General features: G+C 47.5%; 1 protein-coding gene across 1 annotated transcript in view; it reads right to left on the bottom strand.

Moving 5' to 3' along the window:
• The window catches only part of LOC126531192 (membrane metallo-endopeptidase-like 1), a 103,905-nt gene that overhangs the window by 52,129 nt on the left and 29,939 nt on the right, over positions 1-21,837 (bottom strand). The window contains exon 9 of the mRNA XM_072285759.1: positions 1,984-2,019. Coding sequence (XP_072141860.1) covers positions 1,984-2,019 — 36 coding nt within the window. The remainder of the gene's footprint in view (positions 1-1,983; positions 2,020-21,837) is intronic.

Raw genomic sequence — 21,837 nt, forward strand, 5'->3', positions numbered from 1 at the left:
ATGGTCACGGTTTTCATTGTGGCAATGGTACTGCTAAAACAGATTGGCTGTGGTCGGTCACATGTTCAAGCTAAAATTTGTGCACTTATGCGGTTCCAGTCATGTTTCTTGGTGTGCGGAGGCTGTGGAGGGCCGGCTTCCTGCTACGCATGAGACCCAGGAGAAGGGAAAAGAGGGGCTCTTCCCGGGCGTGGTTTTTGTACCACTGCCGCAGCTCCAAAGCTACCGCTTTGATGACCAAGCTGAAGTGAAGCCTATGCAGTATTACTTTGTCTGACCGGGATAGACACGCGAAAAGTTGGTCTTGGGCAACGGTCAAACTGATTTCCCTCTTGCGTCGGTTGGCTGTTGCTCGAAGATGTTTGTGAAGGTCACACGGCCGTCCATTCATCCTGCCGCTTGTGTTGGTGGCAAAGGATGTTGAAGGATCCCGGGACAAAAAGCGATTGGAAAGAAGCGTCACCTCATGGGCTCGGTCATTTCCAACGGTGTCCGGCTGACTAGTGATCCAATGCAGTGTAACAGCAACCTCTCGGGCCATCACACGCCAGACCTCCTTGACAAGGATGACAAGTACTGCACAAGACGCCGTGTAGTGAGAATTACAGGAGTGCCGTTCAGATTCTATAGCAATGCGTACACCTGTGTTCTACCAGCGTACAAGCTTAGACCATGTCTTCTGCTGAGACAATTGCCCCGAGTTAAAGTTCGGTCGGTCAGGCCGGCATCAGCACTTGTAAATGTCAGATGCGTCGCACATGAATTGACTGCCCGCTATTTGACGGCTACTTCACTGGTGCTTGGGTTGGTAGCCACGTCTAAATACACTTCTTGGCTCCCTGGGGCGTCCGCCAATCTCTCGCCACGGCACTACGCAAATGCTGCCCGGCGGTGCGCATGTTCGCCGCCTATGTTTCGGGGAGCTGACATGGTGTCAATGCCCGTAATGGGATCCCGCAGTGGAATTTTTGATGGCAGTGAGGATAAAGTTGAGGTGTCCTTTACCACGTAACTCGCCTTGTCTGGTATGGTTAAGGCATCCCTCATTGGATGCCTTCGATGCTTCAATGGCTGCGTGGAATTACGACAACTTTTCATATCCATACACTTCCTCTGCAGCTGTATGATTGCGAAGCCAAGTGATGACTTGAAGAGCTGCTCGTTAAATTACCCATAGTCGGTTCGAGTGCCTAGGAGACAGATCATAACACGCAAAATTGCAGCTCGATTGGCCGCTCGATTGGCTACTCCAGGTACTCTGTGTGTATTCGCAGGCTGCTTTCACGCTCGGAAAAACACTTCTATATAGCACGTATCGAGAAACAGAAGGCTGTATCGCGAGTTTTTTGTGTTGATGGTATCATTAGGTCTCGGAAGGCGGTATGCCCTATGCTACCTTTACTGGCAGCCAGATAGCATATTTGTTCATTTCACAATCATAACTATGGCACCAAGAAACAACACAGCCCATACGTGCGACTATATACTACGACAGCAAAAGTGTTCTCTCGCGAGAAAAAGAAATCTGCTATATACAAAACAGCCAATCACTAATCAATGAGTGCTGTATAATATGCGATATATAAAATGTTGCTTTCCTCACGGAACAACCTAAATATATTTCTCGTTTATTGTATAACTGTAGGCTTATAAACGGCAAAGTTCCAGGCATTTTGGTTTTTTCATTTCAGCTCTAAGAATGATGAAATGCTCTTCGTTTAGGAATTTTGTTCTGTGTAGAGCTCTGTCCAAACATTATCAAACTAAAAAAATAATTGGCCAATACTTTCAAAAGTTCCTGCCGCTTATTATTTAGTGCTGGACAGACATAGATTTCGGGTAACTATGTAGGATTTTCTCTCTCTTGGATACTACGATGTTCGAACAAGCTTGTCTAACTGCACTGTAGATAATAAGCAATGTGGTGAGATAGCATATATTTTGTGGTCTGCGAAGTAATAATGACATATAAGTTATACTTACGTATAAAGTTTTATTCTTAAAGAAGGCTTCGTATTCCTGAAAAAAAAGTGTTTTTTTTTAGTTTCTTAACAGCGTTTTATGTATACCGAAAATGAATCCTTTTAGTTCATTAACAGTGTTTTATGTATAAAGAAAATGAATACTGTTAAAGAAAGAGCTCTCAACTAACCCATAAAACAGGTACAACGAGGACTAGTTGAAAGTTATGCCTTGTGCATACGCTAGCATACATTTTTGTATGAATCAATACGTTACAGGGGCTTTCAGAGACATATATAGTGAAGTAACTATAAACATTTCGCATAATTTCGGAAACCCTCTGCGCACGTTGCGTCCCCGTGCATACCGTGAGTTATAGAGATGCAGGACGGTTAATGACGTGCGTAGATGGATGAATGGAGGGCTGGATGAATGCTATGGGCATCCCCTATAAAACAGGGCGGTGGGTTGCGCCACAAAGCCTCTTTTATTTCGCCGCATCTCTTAGTTATTTATTTTATTTATTTTTTGCAGACAAAATTCCCAGCGTCCAACTTTATGAACCCTTATTAGGAATTTTGGGTCCGTACCCCTCCGTTGTTTGTGGTCTCTGTACTTCTCTGCCACAGAAACCCCGACTGCCTTTTACTGATCGCTATTGTGGACATTTTTATTTGCCCCCGCTATCTCTTAATACATGGGCTTCAAGCAGGCCGACGGAGCCTACATCGACCCCCGGGCAGATATCTCCTCATTCCAATAAATGTATTCCATCATTTCCCTAGATTTACCGCAGTAAGCACATGCTTTTTGTTCCTTGATGTAACTCCCTTTTAATTACACGTTCTAAGGCATCCTTGGCCGCTATCTTGTACACGTTCAAAAAGCCGATGTTCGATTTCGCCTCGTGCGATTGTCCAGGCTGCGCCGATATCGGGGCTTAGGCCAATCTAGTCCAATCGCGTCATGCGAAATCGAACGTCGGCTTTTCGAACGTGTACTAGATAGCGGCCCTGATCTCATTTGGAAAAGTATAGAGCTTCACTTTGGGTTATGATAATATTTTCCCTTCAAGATTTCATTTTAGCTCTTATCTAGCTCTTATCTGTTACTCATGGCCGCCACCCATTACCTCAGCCTTTCTGACTTAGTGTGCTTGTTTACTTTGTTAAGCACACTCGTTTATTATTTTGTTTTGATTCCCATACTTGATTGAAAGCTTTCTCGTTCGTTTCCTCCACTGTAAGTCGACGTTTTTTCTGTAGCAATAGATGAATATTCCCGCAACCCATATATTCTATTTCAGATTCCTTAGTAGGTCTCGAAATTAATTTTGCTCTAAGCTTCCCTCGCTTCAAAACTTGCTCAGCCCACGTCAACCACAGGGCTTCATTTGTAGTCTACCCATGAGTACCCAATGCGAGCCGCCCTAATGACCTTTGGTCGTTATGAAGTCTTAATTGTACCTCTGTCTTGAAGCAAATAAACACGTTCTCAAATGTAAGTCCTGGAACCATTACAGTTTGCCAAACCTCCCGGAACACCTGCTACCTATTATCTTCATAGCGTTCTGTACATCGCAGCTTGTGGGTAGCTGGTGGCCCGTGCGCGCTCCACTACCGGTCTCAAGGAGCTTGCTTTGTACGTACAAGCCTCAGTGCACATGTGCATGGAGTGTTTGCTGCATAACATCATTTTGGGATCACAAATTGCATTCTCGGGAATGCGATTACTTGAATATGTCGACATGCTCCTTGTTCGAAGGCATCGTTTACTACTACAAAGCGAAAGCGACGACGGTGAGAATCCTTAAGAACAGCAGTCAGTACTTTCACCCCAGTCCTGCGTCATTACCAATTTCATCATTTCAAACGACCCAATAAAGAGGCGAGCCAACGAAGCGCGAGATTCTGCGATATTCTTAGTTGTGTGCTGGTGTACACATCCGGCGTGGCCAGCTTTCATGGTCGAATTGTCCTCGCAAACGCTGGAGTATACGGTCTCATGTTTGCATCAGCTTATCACAAGAACCCTTATTTTTCTTGGCTCTACGAAGGTGACTGCTGTCGTCTCCATTGCTTTAGCAAGTGACACAGCTCATTGCTACAGGGCAGTCGCACATGAGTGTAAATATTGAATTACTAGCCGTGTGTGCGCTGTAAACATTCCTTAAGCTGCACATAACCTTAAAATTAACGTAAAATACGGGTAAGGGTTCGGCATGGCCACGTAGTGGCTCAGTTCACTGGTGAAGTGGATGCATTCAACATCATATTGAATGTTGCGCAATTATACAATAGTTATACCACACGGCCGGCACTGCACACAAGGGCCCGCTGCTTGCATAGTGGCGATGAGAGGGCATGGCGAACTTGAGTGGAGGAATGTTTTGGAAACTTTGCAAAACATACAAGCACGTGGTAGGGTTAGGTAGCCGCCTACTAGAGCATGCCCGTGTCGGTTCCGCGGAATGACGTCCGAAAACCAGCGTTGCCTCACTGCAGCAAAGGGTTGTCGGCTTTGTGCAATTCTTATAGCACCACTGTATCAGCACGAAGCACGTGGACAAGTATGCATGCTTTTCTCTTTGTTCCTTTCGGCGTCCATAATGGAAAGCAAGTGTCTGGCTTACATAAAGTTAAGAAGCGTAAGAAAGTGCAGCCGTCGAGCCTCAAAACTCATCGAGGTTGCTGGTTTGAAGCTGAGCATCGCTATGTTAAAAAAAATTAAATTATGGGGTTTTACGAGCCAAAACCACTTTCTGATTATGAGGCATGCCGTAGTGGAGGACTCCGGAAATTTCGACTACCGGGGTTCTTTAACGTGCCCCTAAATCTAAGTACACGGGTGTTTTCACATTTCGCCCCCATCGGAATGCGGCCGCCGTGGCCGGGATTCGGACCCGCAACCTCGTGCTCAGCAGCCCAACACCATAACCACTGAGCAACCACGGCGGTTGCATCGCCATGTAAGACAGCTTGTTAGTGGTAAAGTCAGGTTTTACAGGCTCCTTTTCAGGCTTGCAGGAACAAACCTTTGTGTACTAGAGAGGACACAATCCACTATATAAAACATTGCACAACAGACGCATATACTTAGTGCTTTAGGACGTAGCGTGTTTGCGAATACTCAACGGGATTGCACGATGTGAATGTGGTAACGTCACTGTACTATGGGGCTTGAGATCCTGCAAGGTACAGAAGCACAAATAGGCTATGGGTCACAGGTTAGAAATATCATGTAGTAGACCACTTTTAAAGCGATTTGAGTGAATATAATTTTACAGGAGTGTCTCTCATAGAAAATTTTTCGCAGTGTCTACTGCATGCCGTGAGCAGATCTTGTTGAGGCAACAAGATTTCACCGCCAAGAGGTTGGTTTCTTGTTCAATTACAGTGAGACTGAACATTGAAGGTTACGCCCGCCTGCCTTCAGCTGCTAAGCACAAGGGCAGGTACTACGTATGAGGGGTCATTGTGTAATTTTTATGCGAAGTTTCAGTAGAAGTTATTTCAATTTCTATTTCCCTTACAGACTACCAACTGCGTGTCTCAGCACCTAAAGGAACATCACCTCCCTCTGCTTCAAGTTCTTCGTTGAAAAGCTTCTAGATTATTTGGCGGATTTTCTTGATGGTTGTGTAGGTGGCAGTGGCGTGTCGCTTACCTAACTCCGCAACATAACGCCTCTCTCATGTGATGAGCATTACAGATGTCCAATTATTGGTTATGAAAAAAAAAGAAACTTCTGTTGCACGAAACAAAAAAGTCATTCTTATGTATGTTAGATGCGGTGAAAACGACGTTGCTCGCGTTTGACGGTGTTCATCCTTTCGCAGTGGGGGCTCACTCTATGAGTGCCAATGATCTGCGGGCGTAAGTCATTATTAACATGAGATTGTTCGCAGTGTCTTTAGCCCTGGACGTTGACTTAACAGTGATTCGCAATCTTCGTGATGATAATGGTTCTAGAATCAGGGACCTTGATCATTTTCTTGGCTTTACTGGGTACCATTAGTGCTACTCATGTTTTCTTTTTTTTGCCTTTTGTGTATTATAGATGTCAGTATAAAACGTGACATGTATTCCGATATAACGAAATGTTTAGTCGGCACTTGCCTAGTCGTAAGGAATTTCTTTTTTCTTTTTGTAAACAAGCACGTGCATAGGTGAGCAAGTTGCTGCATATCTGGAGGAAATACCGCTAAATAGAGTCGGCGATAAAAGAAATTGACTGTTCGCCGGCAACCTAGACAAAAGTTTATTTCTGGGAAAATCCTTTACGCACCTTTAAACACCAAGAAAAAGCAGCAACTGAGTGATATAGGCTTAAACCTTGAGGTTCGTGCTTCTCACGTTTCTACGGCGTTTACAAACACGAGGAAATGTTGCAGCATGCGTCAGTGTTTTCTCAGTTTACGCGACAAAGAGGAAGCTTGGATTCCTGTGACGAATAGTCAGTAGCTTCAATCGACCACGTAGGCCGTTTGACAAGGCAAGTGCTTAGAGGTAAATCCTGTGCAATGTAAGAGTGACATGTGACCATTCACAATTTGTATTCACAAGCAAACACTTATCTAGCGTGCTATCAGTATCATCCAATGTACCTGAAGGCTTTGCCCAGGGCCTTCTTTATTCCTACTATGCAATAACGATGTAGCCTTGCATGTACGCAGCTTCAAAAATATGCATGTTTATTGACGACTGTGTAATTACCAAACCGTTACTAGCCCATCTAACCAAATAGTACTACAGCAAGGCCATGACCACCACCTAGAATGGTACGATGATGGGCTAATGTCCCTGAACCCCCAATAAATTCAAACTTATTTCATTCACTCGTCGTGATATCCCACTTTCCTTGCAATATTGTTCGCATAACTGGTGAACTGATAACTACCTAATTATGCCTTGGAGTGACCTCATGTAACGATGTGTCTTGTAACGTGTGCGTTGCTAATGTAACGTCATAACGTAAAGACTGCCGGTTGAAAAACGCCATGAAAAAACAATCCGAAAGATGTGAGACTACTTGCTTAATATTGTTACGGCAAGAAAGAAGCATGCGTCTATTCTCAGATGATGTTTAATGGCTGAGTCAACAAGCATAGAGCAGCGAACTCTTCTTCGTTGTCTCCAAGGCCACCATCAGCGTCCTCTTCTTCCCACATTACCGACTGTTACATCACCCCCGCCGGAAAAAGCACCTTATTGGTGCGGCTCATCAGTCTGAGAAGGTAAGGTTGGAGACGGCTGACGTGGATGATGTCAGAGAGAGGTGAAGACACCGTGGCATCCAGCGGAGGCATTTCGTATGTGACAAGGGTCACCTGGCGAAGGATGCGGTGAGGGCCATAGTATCGCGAAAGGAGTTTCTCCGAAAGACCAACACGCCGAGTTGGATACCAAACTAGCACAAGTGCACCTGGTGCGTAGTCCACGTCGCGATGGCGCTGGTCATAACGGCACTTCTGGCCTATCTGTGAAGCAGAAACACGAATGCGAGTAATTGCGCTCGGCGGGAGAGAGCAGGCGGCTGGCGTTGGCGATAACGCGGTTGCGCCCACATTGGCGTTGACCTAAAGCTACACCGATGCCGTAGCCACTAGCATCAGTGTGGATTTCTGTCGGAGCGGAGGCGCCAAAATGGGCGAGAACAGGAGGTGTGGTGAGCAGCGTGGTGAGCTGCGAGAAAGCAGACGCTTGTTCAGAGCCCCAACAGAAAGGAACGTCTTTCTGCAGGAGGTCAGTCAGGGGACGGGCAGCATGGGGGAAATTTTCCACAAACCTGTGGAAGTAAGAGCAAAGGCCAATAAAGCTGCGAACATCCTTAGCACAAGTTGGCATGGGGAAATTATGTACAGCATGAACGTTAGCGGGGTCGGGGCGAATGCCTGACGAATCGACGAGATGTCCGAGCACGGTTATTTGGCGGTGACCGAAGTGGCACTTGGACGAGTTGAGCTGCAATCCAGCGGTGTGAAAAACAAAGTACAGATGAAAGTCTTTCAAGATTTGTCACAAAAGTGGAAGAGAATACAATGACGTCATCCAAGTAGCACACACAGATGGACCATTTGAAACCACGCAAGAGCATGTCCATCATCCGTTCAAAGGTCGCCGGGGCATTGCGCAAGCCGAAAGGCATTACCCGGAACCGATATAGGCCGTCTGGTGTGACGAATGCGGTCTTTTCAGGGTCTGTTTCATCCATGGCAATTTGGCAATATCTAGAGCGAAGGTCTATAGATGAAAGATAAGTGGCACCGTGGAGACAATCCAGAGCATCGTCAATGCGGGGAAGTGGATATACATATTTCTTGGGGATCGTGCTTAGATGACGGTAGTCAACGCAGAATCGCCAGCTGTTATCCTTCTTTTTGACGAGAACAAAAGGGGAAGTCAACGGGCTGGAAGAGTGTTCAATAACCCTTTGGCAAGCATCTTGTCAACCTCGCCTTGGATAACTTGTCGCTCAGAGGGCGACACTGGGTATGGGCGTCTGCGAACAGATACTGCATCCCCGGTATTTATACGATGCTTCACAACCGTAGTTGGGCACAAAGGGCGCTCGTTCAGGTAAAAAATGTCGGAGTAGGACTCGAGGAGGCCACGGATCTCTGCGGCTTGTTGGGTTGAGAGGTCCGGTGCAATCATCTTTGTAAAGTCGTCGGTCGGAGCAGATGCAGAAGGAGCAGAATGGGCATTGGTCGAAAACGGCACAACAGATAGAACGGAAATGTGGCACTCATGTGACGGTGACTATGTGGCAAGAGACATGCTTCAAGAAAGTACAGGACGTTGTCGGCCGACGGACTTGCCGAACAAATCCCCAAGCTTCTGCTTGCACTGGTGCCAACTCCTAATTTCTTCTGCGCGTGTTTCGAACCAGAACCGTGTGGTTTTCTTGAGTTAGAATATTATATTAGCCAGCATAAGCGTGTTATCCCACCTGCTGTGTGCGCTGACCCGTTCGTAATTCTGCAACCAGTCATCGACGTCAACGTTGCCAATCCAGGAAAACATGCGAGGGTCGCGGGGCTGGGCCAGGGTGACCGTCGCTGGTGAGGACGGCGCCGTGGCTAAACTCTCTCCTTCGGATGACATGGCGGCCAGATTACGTCCTCTGCAGAGCTCCGTCTTGCGCGAGTGAATACCCAGTACGTCCACCAATGATGTTGCGGGAAAGAATAAGCATGCGTCTATTCACAGATGGCTTTTATTAGCTGAGCCAACAAGCATGGAGCAGCGAACTCTTCTTCGTCGTCTCCCAGTCCACCATCAGAGTCCTCTTCTTCCCACATTACCGACCATGAAAATATCATTAGTCAAGTCTAAGTTAGTCTACTCTTCCCCCATCTGAAACCCACACAAAATAAGCCTCATAAGCACTCTTGAATCCTTTGAAAATCTTGACTCTAGATTGATTCAGATTTCCTGTTCATATCACATCAGCGTTTCACCCTTGAAAATTTAGTACACCTCATAACCTTTGTCCGCTCGTCAGCGCGCTCCTACTCTGTCTCTCTTTCATAAGTTTTTTTCTTAACTCACCGCTTTTGCGTGCGCCTTACTATATCCCGTCAGCTCTCTAAGCACATCGCACCGGTTATTCACTGCAAGTCACATGCGAACGTGCCAGTGATGTAATGTTTGCTTCTTCATTTTTTTCCAGAGCAGCGAAAGACTAGAAATGCCTTTCACACAAAATTTCTGCTGTCATCTGCGCATCAAGCCCCATGCAAAGCATAACAGTTGCACTTCCACATTAAATCGTTGCGACATTTATACTGTAGACAAGGATTGGAACGATATAGTGGGCCGTCCTCTCCTCTCCGGAGCTTTCTAGTGGGTCGTGCCCTTCAGCGCTTTTGCTATTGAATGGCGCTCGTGCTTGGTGGCCGTACCCTGCGCTAACGGTCGGTCCCAAACGCCGGTGACTAATAAATGCATTTGCAAGTGGTGCAGGTTGCTTCGACCTACAACGTCAACCCTGGAACTTGGATCCTGCACACTACGCTCAACTATGCCTGAAGACGCATCCGAGCACACGACTCCTACTCCATCCAAGCAAACGCAATTACACCGCCAATGGCCACCAGTGGTTGCTAGTAGTACCCCGCAGTCTGCGTTCTGAAATATGCATGTCATTCCACTCTGACCTACAGTGTGCACATTCGGGAGTATTCAAAAATTAACAGTGCATTCGACAGCGGTACTGGCGCCGCTGCTGTCCCAGTTGTGAGCGTCGGAAATCTTCACCATGCCTCATGCCATCCGGTCCGCAAACGTTACCTTGCCCTACCCGGCCGTTCGGGTGCGTAGGCACCGGTTTGTATGGGCCACTTCCCCTGAGTCCTGCTTGTAACCGCTGGGCCATCGTGGCTGTTGACAACCTCACGCAATACGGCGAAACTCCCACTCACCTAGCGGCTACATGGCGCGACGTTTCCTCCTTCCGCCTTCGCCGCTTCAGACGTCGTCATGGTCCACCAAAGGGTTGCTCAGCTATCGCGCTCGTGTCTTCTTGTCGGAAGTTCTCGAAGCCATCCTCAAAGAGTACCACGTTGTGCACGACACAACTGCTGCTTGCAATCCGCGGACCAATGGCCTCACAGAACGCTTTAACCGTACGCTTGATGATGTTTGAGGTTTAATGGCGCAAGGGCCAGGTATGGCCAAAGAGCGCCATGCTAGTGGTAATGAATATGTCGTGGTATGATGGGCTCTGTGCATTTATGTGACTTGGCTGTAGAGGGGCCTAAAAGAGGTTTTGTAAATTGCATAAAAATTACCCGTAATAAAATTATGGCAATGATTAATGACATGTACTATGATCACTAAAATGCATTAAAAAGAATGATGCATTATATAAAATATGCGAGACGCTAAAATTGTCTAAGAGCACTACTGCCTCGCCAGAGCCCTTGAAACGCAAGGGCCGAGAGGCATGTGCTATACAAAATAGCTATCACAGCGGCATCCTCTGGAGAGAAGAGACGCTATGAACGTACAGGGCTAATTACATGTAACACAACATCTTTCAGGAAGTCTAGGACTGTGTTAGTGTCAAAGAGTGGTTCTGGGCCGAGTAACATTACAGGATGAAGGGGAATGTGCTGCCGGTATGCTAATGGAAAATGTTTCTTTCTGTCAGATTCGGCTTTCCGACACTCCAGGAGGACATGGAGGACGGTGAGCCTCTGCCCGCATCTCCCACACGTTGGGGGCTCATTTCCAGTAAGTAAAAAGTTATGCGTGCCAAAAGTGTGTCCTATTCTTAGACGACAGAATAGGACATCTGTCCGGCGTGATTTTGTTACAGGAGGCCAGAAACCTAATTGTGGCTTTATTACATGCAGCTTATTATTTGTTTCCAGGTCCCACAAGCGTTGCCAGTAGTTTCGCAGTTTCCTTCTTAAGAAAGGCTTCAGGTCTGCGACAGGGACTGCAGCGGTAGAATTAACAGTGTGTGATGCAATTTATGTGGCCATTTGGTCCGCTAGAACGTTACCCTGGATGCCCCTATGTCCAGGCGCCCAGCATATTATCACATGCTGGTTAGATACATATGCTTTACATAGGAAGGAATAGAGTTCAATTATTATAGGATTTTTGTGCTTACAGAACGATATCAAAGACTTCACAACACTTAGGGAGTCCGTATATATAATTGATTTTTTGAGTTTTGATTTCCTTATATGCTTCACGGTCGACAATATTGCGTAGGCCTCAGCCGTGAAGATACTAGTTTCCGGATGCAGTACGTCGGACTCCGAGAAGGATGGACCGACGGCTGCGTAGGACACCCCGTCGCGTGACTTCGATGCATCTGTGTAGAACTCCGTGCAGGAGTATTTGTACTGGAGTTCCCGGAAATGCATTTGGATTTCAATCTCTGGAGCATGTTTTGTGACTTCCACGAAAGATATATCGCATTGTACGAGCTGCCACTCCCAAGGAGGTAGCAGCTTGGCTGAATGCATTAGGCGAAACTCGAGGAGTGGAACATGCATTTCATCACTAAGCTCCCTCACACGCAGCGAGAAAGGCTGTTTTACAGAGGGTCGATTGCGAAAGAGTGTAGCATATGTCATGTCATCAATGGTATTAAAACAGGGATGTTGTGGATTTGAGTGGACATTCAGAAAATATGTTTGGCTGATGTATGTTCTCTGCAGATGAAGTGACCACTCATTTGATTCTACATATAAACTTTGCATGGGACTCGTTCTGAAAGCGCCAGTGGCCAGTCGGATTCCTAGATGGTGGACTGGGCCTAGCATTTTTAGTGCGCTCGGGGCGGCAGAGTGATAAATCACGGCGCCATAGTCAAGTCGTGATCGAATGAGGCTTTTATAGAGATTCATTAAGCACTTCCCGTCACTACCCCATGTAGTCTGGGATAGAAGTTTGATTATGTTCATCGTTTTTAGACATTTTTCTTTAAGATATTTAATATGGGGGACGAAAGTGAGTCTGTAGTCAAGTATGACACCTAGAAATTTGTGTTCTTTGTTTACAGGTATCTGTTGTCCACGCAGTTCTATGCAAGGATCTGGGATAAGTCCTCTCTTTCTTGTAAAAAGAACACAAGAGCTTTTGTTAGGATTTATCTTAAATCAATTCCTGTCTGCCCACGTTGACACTTTGTTCAGGCCAAGCTGTACCTGTCTCTCACAGACTGTGAGGTTACAAGATTTGAAAGCTATTTCAATGTCATCTACGTAGACAGAGTAAAAGATGGCGGGTGGTAATGAAGCACGAAGCGTGTTCATCTTCACGATAAAGAGCGTGCAGCTGAGCACGCCTCCTTGGGGTACACCCGTTTCTTGCGCAAAAGGACGTGAGAGTGCATTGCCGACTTTTACCCGGAAGGTACGATTTGACAGATAGCTTTCTATTATATTAAGCATATTACCGTGGATGCCCATTTCTGACAGGTCTCTTAAGATTCCGTAACGCCACGTTGTGTCATACGCCTTTGCCATATCGAGAAATATGGATAGGAAGAACTGTTTGTGTAAAAATGCGTCCCGGATATTCCCTTCAACACGTACGAGATGATCGGTTGTAGAGCGCCCTTCTCGGAAGCCGCACTGATAAGGATCAAGCATTTTGCTCTGTTGAAGGAAATGAGTGAGTCGCCGATTTATCATTTTTTCAAACACCTTACAAATGCAACTTGTGAGGGCTATCGGGCGGTAACTTGCCACTGAGGAAGGGTCTTTGCCTTGTTTCAAAACAGGGACCACAATGGCTTCCTTCCACGCGGTTGGGAGGTACCCTGCATTCCAGATGGTGTTGAAAAGTGTGAGTAGTGTAAGTTGCGTGTCATTGTGTAAGTTTTTGAGCCTTTCATAAATGATTCTATCAGATCCTGGTGCGGAACTCTTGCGTGCGCTCAAGGCAGCTTTCAACTCGGCAGCACTAAAAGGGCAATTGTACGGTTCATTCTGTCGGCATTTATTGATGAGTGGCTTGCATTCTTCTATTTGTTTATATTTCAGGAAGGATTGCGAATAATGATTTGAGCTTGATACACTCTCAAAGTGCTCCCCAAGTGAGTCGGCCTGATCTTTCAGTGTATCGCCCTGTGTATTCACTAGAGGAAGTGAATATGTTTGCCGCCCTCTAATCCTAATAACCCTGTTCCAGGCTTTGGCCTCATCTCTAAACGAGTTAATACTCGATAAAAACTTGTGCCAACTTTCTCTCCTGGCCTGTCGGTGGGTTCTCCTACCTTGGGATTTTATTTTTTTAAAGTTGACAAGATTCTCAGCGGTGGGAGAAGCTCGCAGCAACCCCCACGCCTTGTTCTGATTCTTACGGGCAGTCCGACATTCGCTGTTCCACCACGGTACACGCGGTTTGCATGCAAAACCACTTACTTCGGATATGCATTTTGATGCGGCATCTATTATGAATGCTGTAAGATAATCCACAGCAGCATCAATTTCTAAAGAAGACAGGTCAGCCCATGAGATGCTAGAGAGAGTTCGAAATTTTTGCCAGTCGGCTGTGTCTATCTTCCACCTAGGAGCTTGTGGAGGATATTCGTTTTCTTTAGATGTTCTTATCAGTATGGCGAAGTGTTCGCTCCCGTAAGGATTGTTCATAACTTCCCATTCGAATTCAGGTAGTATACACGGGGAAACTAGGCTGAGGTCAATTGATGAAAAGGTTCTGTTTGCTAGGGAGTAATACGTGGGTTCCTTCTTATTCAGCAAGCACGCACCTGAATAAAAAAGGAACTGTTCAACAAGACGACCTCGTGCGTCTGTACGAGAATCGCCCCACAGGGAACTGTGCGCATTGAAATCGCCAAGGACAAGATAAGGTTCTGGCAATTCGTCTATAAATGACTGAAATTCATGTTTGTTTAAATTGAAGTGTGGGGCTACATAAAGCGAGCAAATGGTGACGAGTTTGTTTAAAAGAACAGCTCGAACCGCCACTGCTTTAAGGGGCGTTTGTAGCTGTAAACGCTGACAGGAGATACTTTTATGAACCAAAATGGCAACACCGCCTGATGATACGACAGCATCATCGCGATCTTTGCGAAACGTGACATACGGTCGGAGAAAGTTTGTGTGTTGTGGTTTTAAGCGTGTTTCCTGTAGACACAGCACTTTTGGATTGTGTTTTTAGATAAGCTCTTGCACGTCATCAAGGTTCCTGAGAAGTCCTCTGACGTTCCATTGAATTATTGGTGTATCCATATTGGTAGTAAATAAGCGCTGTGTATACGGAAACAGAAGTATTAACTACAGAGATTTCAGAGCTTAGGTTCCAGAGCTCTTTCGAGGCCCTGTAACCAGGGTTTTACTCTATTTGAAGCGTTCGAGGGAGCCTCGCCGCTCCTTAGGCGCTTGGTGCGCCTTAAGGATAGATGTTGTGTCCATTGCCTCTTGTGAGGCGCCGGACACGTGCTCTTGCGAGCGAGAAGGTTCCCGGGAAAGTCTCGCCTTGGAGGGCAAGACCCCTGCGCCCACCAGCCAGGAGGTCGATGGGGCTCCCTGAGGGATTTGGCTGCGCCGGCTGTTGCCAGCGCTGGAAGGGGCCTCGGCTGCGCCCACCTTCGGGGTCGGTGGCCCCGTCTGCTGGGTTGACGGAGCAGCGCTAGCTGACACCGCCGCGGGGGCAGATGGCGTGACTGCCGACTCACGGCTTGTGGGTCGGACAGCCGCCGGAGGCCGTTGTGACGCTGCCCCCTGACGCGCCACTTCGGCAAAGCTGGCCTTAGGAAGGTATGCAACCCGCCTGCGTGCCTCTTTGAATGATATGTTTTCTTTTACTTTGATTGTGACTATTTCTTTTTCTTTCTTCCAAGACGGGCATGACCGCGAGTATGCGGCATGCTCGCCATCACAAATCACGCAGTGTGGAGCCTTTTCGCACGTTTCAGAGGCATGGTCACGGGAACTACATTTTGCACATGTCTGCCGGCCTCGGCAGTTCTAGGAGCTGTGGCCGAAACGCTGGCATTTGAAGCAGCGGAGAGGATTTGGAACGTACGGTCTGACCCGTAGCATTACATAGCCGGCCTCGAGTGTCTCAGGCAGAATGCTTGAGGAGAAAGTCAAAACAAGATGCTTGGTTTTTATCTCCTTGCCGTCGCGCCTTAGCATAATTCTTTTAACATTGATTACGTTTTGCTCACTCCAGCCTTCCAACAGTTCGGCTTCTGTGAGCTCCATCAGATCGTCGTCAGAAACAACGCCACGGCTGGTGTTCATAGTTCGGTGTGAGGTTACTGTTACTGAGATTTCCCCAAATGACTGAACTTTAGAAAGATTTTCAAGCTGTTTCGGATTGCGGAGTTCCAGAAGAAGATCGCCGCTAGCCATTTTCGTTGCTTTATAGCCTGTACCAAGAGTTTCAGTTAGATATTTAGATACGAGGAAAGGAAAAATCATTCTCATGGTCTTTTCAGGATTGTTTGAATGAATTACATGAAATCGGGGGAAGTTTGGCTGCTTGTTCCCAAGAAATTGGAAAATATCTTCGGTGCGCCCTCATTTCTGAGGGCGATCAGGTAGTCGGGGAAAAGAAGTGGCCATTAGGAGTATGGTTTTTTTCGGCAGGGATGGCCGCCGCCCACCATGGAGCCCAACCAGGGGGACGACACAGGACGGAGATATTCAGTTCTGCGCACGCCAGCGGTACAGCCCCGCTATAACCGAATACATATACCCAAGACTGGATATAGTGCACAAGGTTAACCCTCGCCGCCTACGAAGCCGGAAGTAATACGAAAATAAAGAGAGGACAGGAAAGATTAAAAGTGAGAGAAAGACGAAGATTTGAGGGAGAAAGAGAAAGGAAAAGGCAACTACCGATTTCCCCCGGGTGGGTCAGTCCGGGGGTGCCGTCTATGTGAAGCAGAGGCCGAAGAGGTGTGTTGCCTCCGCCGGGGGGCCTTAAAGGTCCAAACACCCGGCATCGGCTCAACCCCCAGGATCCCCCTTTCCCCGGACACGGCTAAGCCGCGCACGGTTACACGCGGGAGGGTCCAACCCTCATGTGCTCGGGTACGTGGTGTCGCAACACACCAAACGCCTGCTGACGCAGACGCCCCTGCGGGGAACCGTACGCTTGGCGACATGCTCGCAATGCACGTAGCCTCCCACCGCACACATTTGGATGCTACTCTGCCCTTCGCAACCTACGCCTGCAATACCGCCACTCAGAGCACCATTGGCTTTTCACCCTTCTTATTTTACGGCCGGCACCCGTCGCATACAATCGACACAATCCTTCTGTAGAAAGCCTATTTCTGCCACAGCCAGACATGCCGAAGAGTGTTGCGATGTCGCGCGGGCCTTTACTTCAAATGACCAATAGCGCCAGAAGAGTGTACACAGTGACACCACTTCTGCTCCCACTTTCCTCTCCGGAGCGCTTGTGTGGCTCTCGGTTCCTTCCACTGCACCTAGGCTATCGGCGAAACTACTGCCCAAGTATAAAGGCCACTACCGCGTCATCGAAATCACATCTCCGGTCAACTACGTGATCGAGCCCGTTGACCCGTCTTCGGGCATGCACCGTCGTGTACGAGACATTGTCGACGTCGACCGCCTCAAGACCACTATGACCTTCTCATAGTGACAAGCTGTTAGGTCGCCGGGTGGCTCCCTTTTCGTTCCCGGGGGCAATTTTGGAGAAGGATTGGAACGATATTTTAACGGTCGTAATCTCCCGCACTTTCTAGTGGGTTCTCCTCTTCCGCGCCTTTGATCGTGAATGCCGCTCGGGTTGTGAGTCCGTGTCCTACGCTAATGGTCGCTCCCAAACGCCGGTGACTAGCAAACGCGTTTCCAATACTTTCTTTTGTACAAACCCACGCCTTGTGTGTCGCCTTTAAAGAAATAAGTCTGAGGGCACCTAAGCGCTTCTTATGAGTTGTGGATGCGACAGCACTAATGTCCACTTTAATGCCACTGAGACGTCCTTCAAGTTTTGCGTTGCGATTAATGATTTACAGTTTTGCTACGGGGTAGGTTATCGAGTTTGCGATTAAACTGATGCGGGTAATCTTTTTTGTACACTTTATATGTTAGCATGTTGGCTGTAGATCGGAATCATTCGTAGGATATTGCCGAGGAATCAAGGACGCTACATGTCACCGACCTCCTGTGGGGAACTAGCAGTAGCAGACTGAGGAAGTAGGAGTTGGCGCAAAGGCCAGCGGGCGCACGCCGCAGCTAAACCCAGAGGGGTGACAGAGAAAAGCCGAGGCAACATGTACGCTTGCGGACGCGGGCAAGCTCGCGTCCGCTGGCGGCTTTGCACAGAACACACGGGAGAGTAGCCAGCCGCGCGCCGTAGTTTGATGTGGTGTTGATGGTGCTTCTCTGTCGTATTCGCGTTTTGAGAGTGAAATAGGCAATACCCTTCGCATGTGTGGGATGGCCAAAGCTTCAAGGAATGTCGAAGAAGAAGTGTTGCAGGGTGGGGCGCTCGAATACCGGCGAAAACATGCCGGCCATACGGTTCTAATCATCCCCGCAAAGCCTCATCAATGGGAGCAACGGTAGCAATGAATTGTCGCTCGTCGGGAAATTTACTGTCACATGCTTTCCTTTGTCGCGTCGGTGTTTTTTTCCACTTGATCATAGGTCTGCAGTGCAGCATGCGGTTTAAAGGCATTTAGCTAAGGTTCGGAATTCCGTTTGCAGCTTATATTGTTTTTCGCTTCTTTACCGCGTTGCGCTATCTAGGCAGCACGACTACACGAGCGCATTGTGTTGCATGTTAAAGCTACTGAAGTTTGCACGAAGTGAAATTGTTGGTTTTATGCGGCCCGGTAAATCCTCGCAGCAGCTGTCATGCAATTCATGTTTTTACATCTATTTTATGCCTGGCTTCGCACATGTTTAGCTGTCGCTAGTTGCTTCATGCATTACTCTTGTTGGTTCTTTTGAGCTGCGAGGTTTTCACCCAGCCTCGTTTGCAAAGAGTATAAATCACGCTGTGCCTTATCGGAATGATACCAAGCAAGTGATTCTTTAACAGCTTTATTCATTTCGTCCGAGGGCATCTTTGATATTGTGGTTTCTTGAGAAATGTGTTTAGAAAATAGGTAGCTTAGGGCGAGAATTGCTAATAGTTGCTGCATATGGTATTTTTGTTCCATTTTTCGCTGAAAAGTTTGTGTCACGTTTGGGATGTCATCACACCTCGGTGCTGTCGGAGCAGGCATAACACGCCGAGTGATTTGTTTGTTTCACAGCGTAGTCCCTTCTTGCATGTGAATTTTATATTCAACTTAATTTTTTCTTATTACGCTTACACCGCAGAGGACTAAATGCGGCCTGGCCGCCAGCGCTGATCTACTTTGACTGGCGCTGCTCTGCCTTTAATATATCATGTGGCACCTCTCTCTAGTCAGAATAAAAGAAAGTACTGAAAAGTTAGTCAGACTTTAGCTTTGTACGTTTCCAAGCAGCTCCCTTGGGGAAATCAATATTGCAGAAACTACAGCGGGAACGGGAGTTCATCGGCGTATGAAGCAGAATTGCATCGGCGGTACAGCACTAACACGCGCTTTTATTAACCCGTGCGTTTCGTGACTTCCTTGACTAGTGTACGCGTTTTCATTAATAAATTCGCAATTACTCTTTTTGAAGCGACTTTGACTGCACTTATTCGCTGATGTGACATGTATTCATCGGCAGAAAAATCAGAACGGCATATGCAGACATCGCACCGTATGGATTTGCTTGATATAAGTCTGCACTAACGACGGGTGCTTATTATTGGTGTACAAAAGCAGCATTACGGTAAGGGTATAATTAAAAAACGATCGAGACATCGCATTACTCAACAAAATTTATCGGCTAGTTAACATGAGCTCCACTTCATGTAAATGGGGTTCATGGCGTTTGTCAGCGGGTCGCACCTGGCACGTATGTGGATCATGTTGTCCCAAACACCGGTAACATTGTGTTCATACCCGCTCCCACAGAGTTCAGCGTCTTCCCTGCAGCTGACGCCGCAGAAGAAGCAGTCTGGCACCCGAACAAAAGAGAAATCCTAGCAGCGAAATTCAGCCATCATTGCTGCAAAGGGTTGTCATCTGCTACTGCTCCCGCGCGTATTGTTGGAAGCGCCCGCTAGGTGGCCATCAGTGGTGCCTATATAGGCGGTGCGCTAGGCGTATAGCGCGACAGCGCGCTTACTGGGCTCACTCACAGATGCCTTGGCAGGCGCCGCTTCGTACTTTGTCATCGACAGTGTTTCAAAATGCTTGAATATCCATAAACGTAATTGTTATATGTTTATAGCTGTTAGATCAACGCAAAAAGGAAAGAAGAAGCACTTGCCCGATATAAATGTACTTTCACTGAGAGATGAAAATTCCGCGCCGTAGCGGCGTAGCCAGGCCCACCGATGCGAGGCAACCCAAGCGCACAGTAACAGAGAGGAGCTGTTCCCCGAGATCACGCAGAGTTTCGACGCGTACGAGCCATGCCGCACCATTTGCGCATGCGTAGGCACCTGAACGTGAGCTCGCGCACGTCCGCAAGCGTACGTGTGGTCTGGGGTTAAGAAATACAGACTGCTCGCCGGCTTTCGAGAGCGAGACGGCGGCACCCCCACGCGCCCGTCACGTGACTGCCTCGACGACGACAATCGGTCTCGCCCCGCGCGGTCCCGTCGCAGTATTTGCTCCGTGCACGTGACGTGACGTCGCATCCAATGGGAATTTAGCTGCCGTTTAGCTACTACCGACGCCGGCTTTCTCGCTCATTGGGCCATCTGATGCTTTCACATCAAAACAAAAATGAATAATAAATCAGTTGGCTTTTACATGTTGAGGCAGCTTAGCAAAGTTTTTCAAAAGCAATGAAACATGCAAGGTCACAGCAGTGTTCGACGAACGGAAAAAGTCAAATTTCCGCCCGAAAGGCGAAGCATTCATTGCGATAGCAAACTATTAGATAGTTGTATGACGTAAGCCTAGTCCTTTTATCAGCTGCATAAACTGCTGCAAAGATTCCCTTAGTAACTCTACTGACAAGCACGTGCCACGCGCGCACAGGCAAACACGAACTCATCTCCCTCGGTGACCAGGAACACTCGCTGTTCAGCACGCTGGCGGGATGAAAAGTGTCACACACGCAAGCACGAACAAATCTCACTCGGTGACCAGGAACACTCGCTGTCAGCACGCTGACGTGATGAAGAATGGCATCACGCAAGCACGAACAAATCTCACTCGATGAACAGGAACACTCGCTGCCCAAACGTTGGCGTGATGAAAAGTGGCAACAGCGGTGAGCGAATTCCCCTTCGTGCTGCCTCTCACTTCAACGCGAAGCACGTGCGCGAGATGTCAACGCCCAGGCTAGCCTTCGACCCGAGCCAAGATTACCTGCGATACGACGCGCGCGGCCTCCATAGCTGCACTGGAAGGGGAGATGCTCACAAGTCTACCCCCATCACGCCCTCCCCCTTGCCCGTGCGCACGTGAGAAGACGGCGCGCTCCCTTCCCGCCTTCCTCCCTTGCGAGCGCGAGAAGACACCGGCGCATCAAGGCACTGCACTTCGCCGCTCACCCTCGCAAGCTTTTGCTCGCACCTGCAGCATAAGGCCCGCTGCAGCAATGTTATCGCGCTTGGTATTTATGCAGAAGATCACGTTGATGTCGACGCCGACGACGACGACAGAAATTTGCCTAGAGTGTCCACATAATTACAATCGTAATAAAACAATAATGTTTAGAGAAAGCATGCGCACACGATAATAGTATCTGAAACGCGGGATATTTCGTGAAACTGTTGATGTTACAATCTATCAGCCAAATCATAGCCTGTATATTATAGCGCACGATAGATAAAGTGTTGCAAGCTAAGAAAATTGAGAATGGAAGCAATAAAAATATGCCTTAATATGCATCGAAATTTCTTTTTCGACAAAGGAATCTATATTGGCAACATTTGTAGCCGAGAATTGTACGGGCGATTGTAGGGAGGGGGGGGGGAGGGGATGACAGGGTAGATTTTATTCCCGGCATGGTGGTTTAGTGGCTAAGAGATCTGCTGTTTAGCATTAGGCCACGGCAGCTGCGAGCACATTCCTGTTGACAGCACGTAAAAACAGTTGTATATGTTGTTTGTACGCTGGATATTCATTACTTGGCGAAAATTAATGATGCTCAACCTTATAATGTCCGTTGTGTTCCCCGATTGGTTAATGCTAAACGTCATAATTTAATATTTCTTTCGTAGCACACCTTTTCTGCGGGCATTCGGTTACCTAATACAGGATATCACTATGCCTGCAGAATTGAAAACTGCTGTTGTAGACACCTGTAATTAGGCACCTAGTTGCCTTCTTGCAAAGTGTTCAATAAGTGTACACATCATA

The sequence above is a fragment of the Dermacentor andersoni genome, unplaced genomic scaffold, assembly GCF_023375885.2.
Source record: "Dermacentor andersoni unplaced genomic scaffold, qqDerAnde1_hic_scaffold ctg00000041.1, whole genome shotgun sequence".
NCBI classification, from domain to species: domain Eukaryota; kingdom Metazoa; phylum Arthropoda; class Arachnida; order Ixodida; family Ixodidae; genus Dermacentor; species Dermacentor andersoni.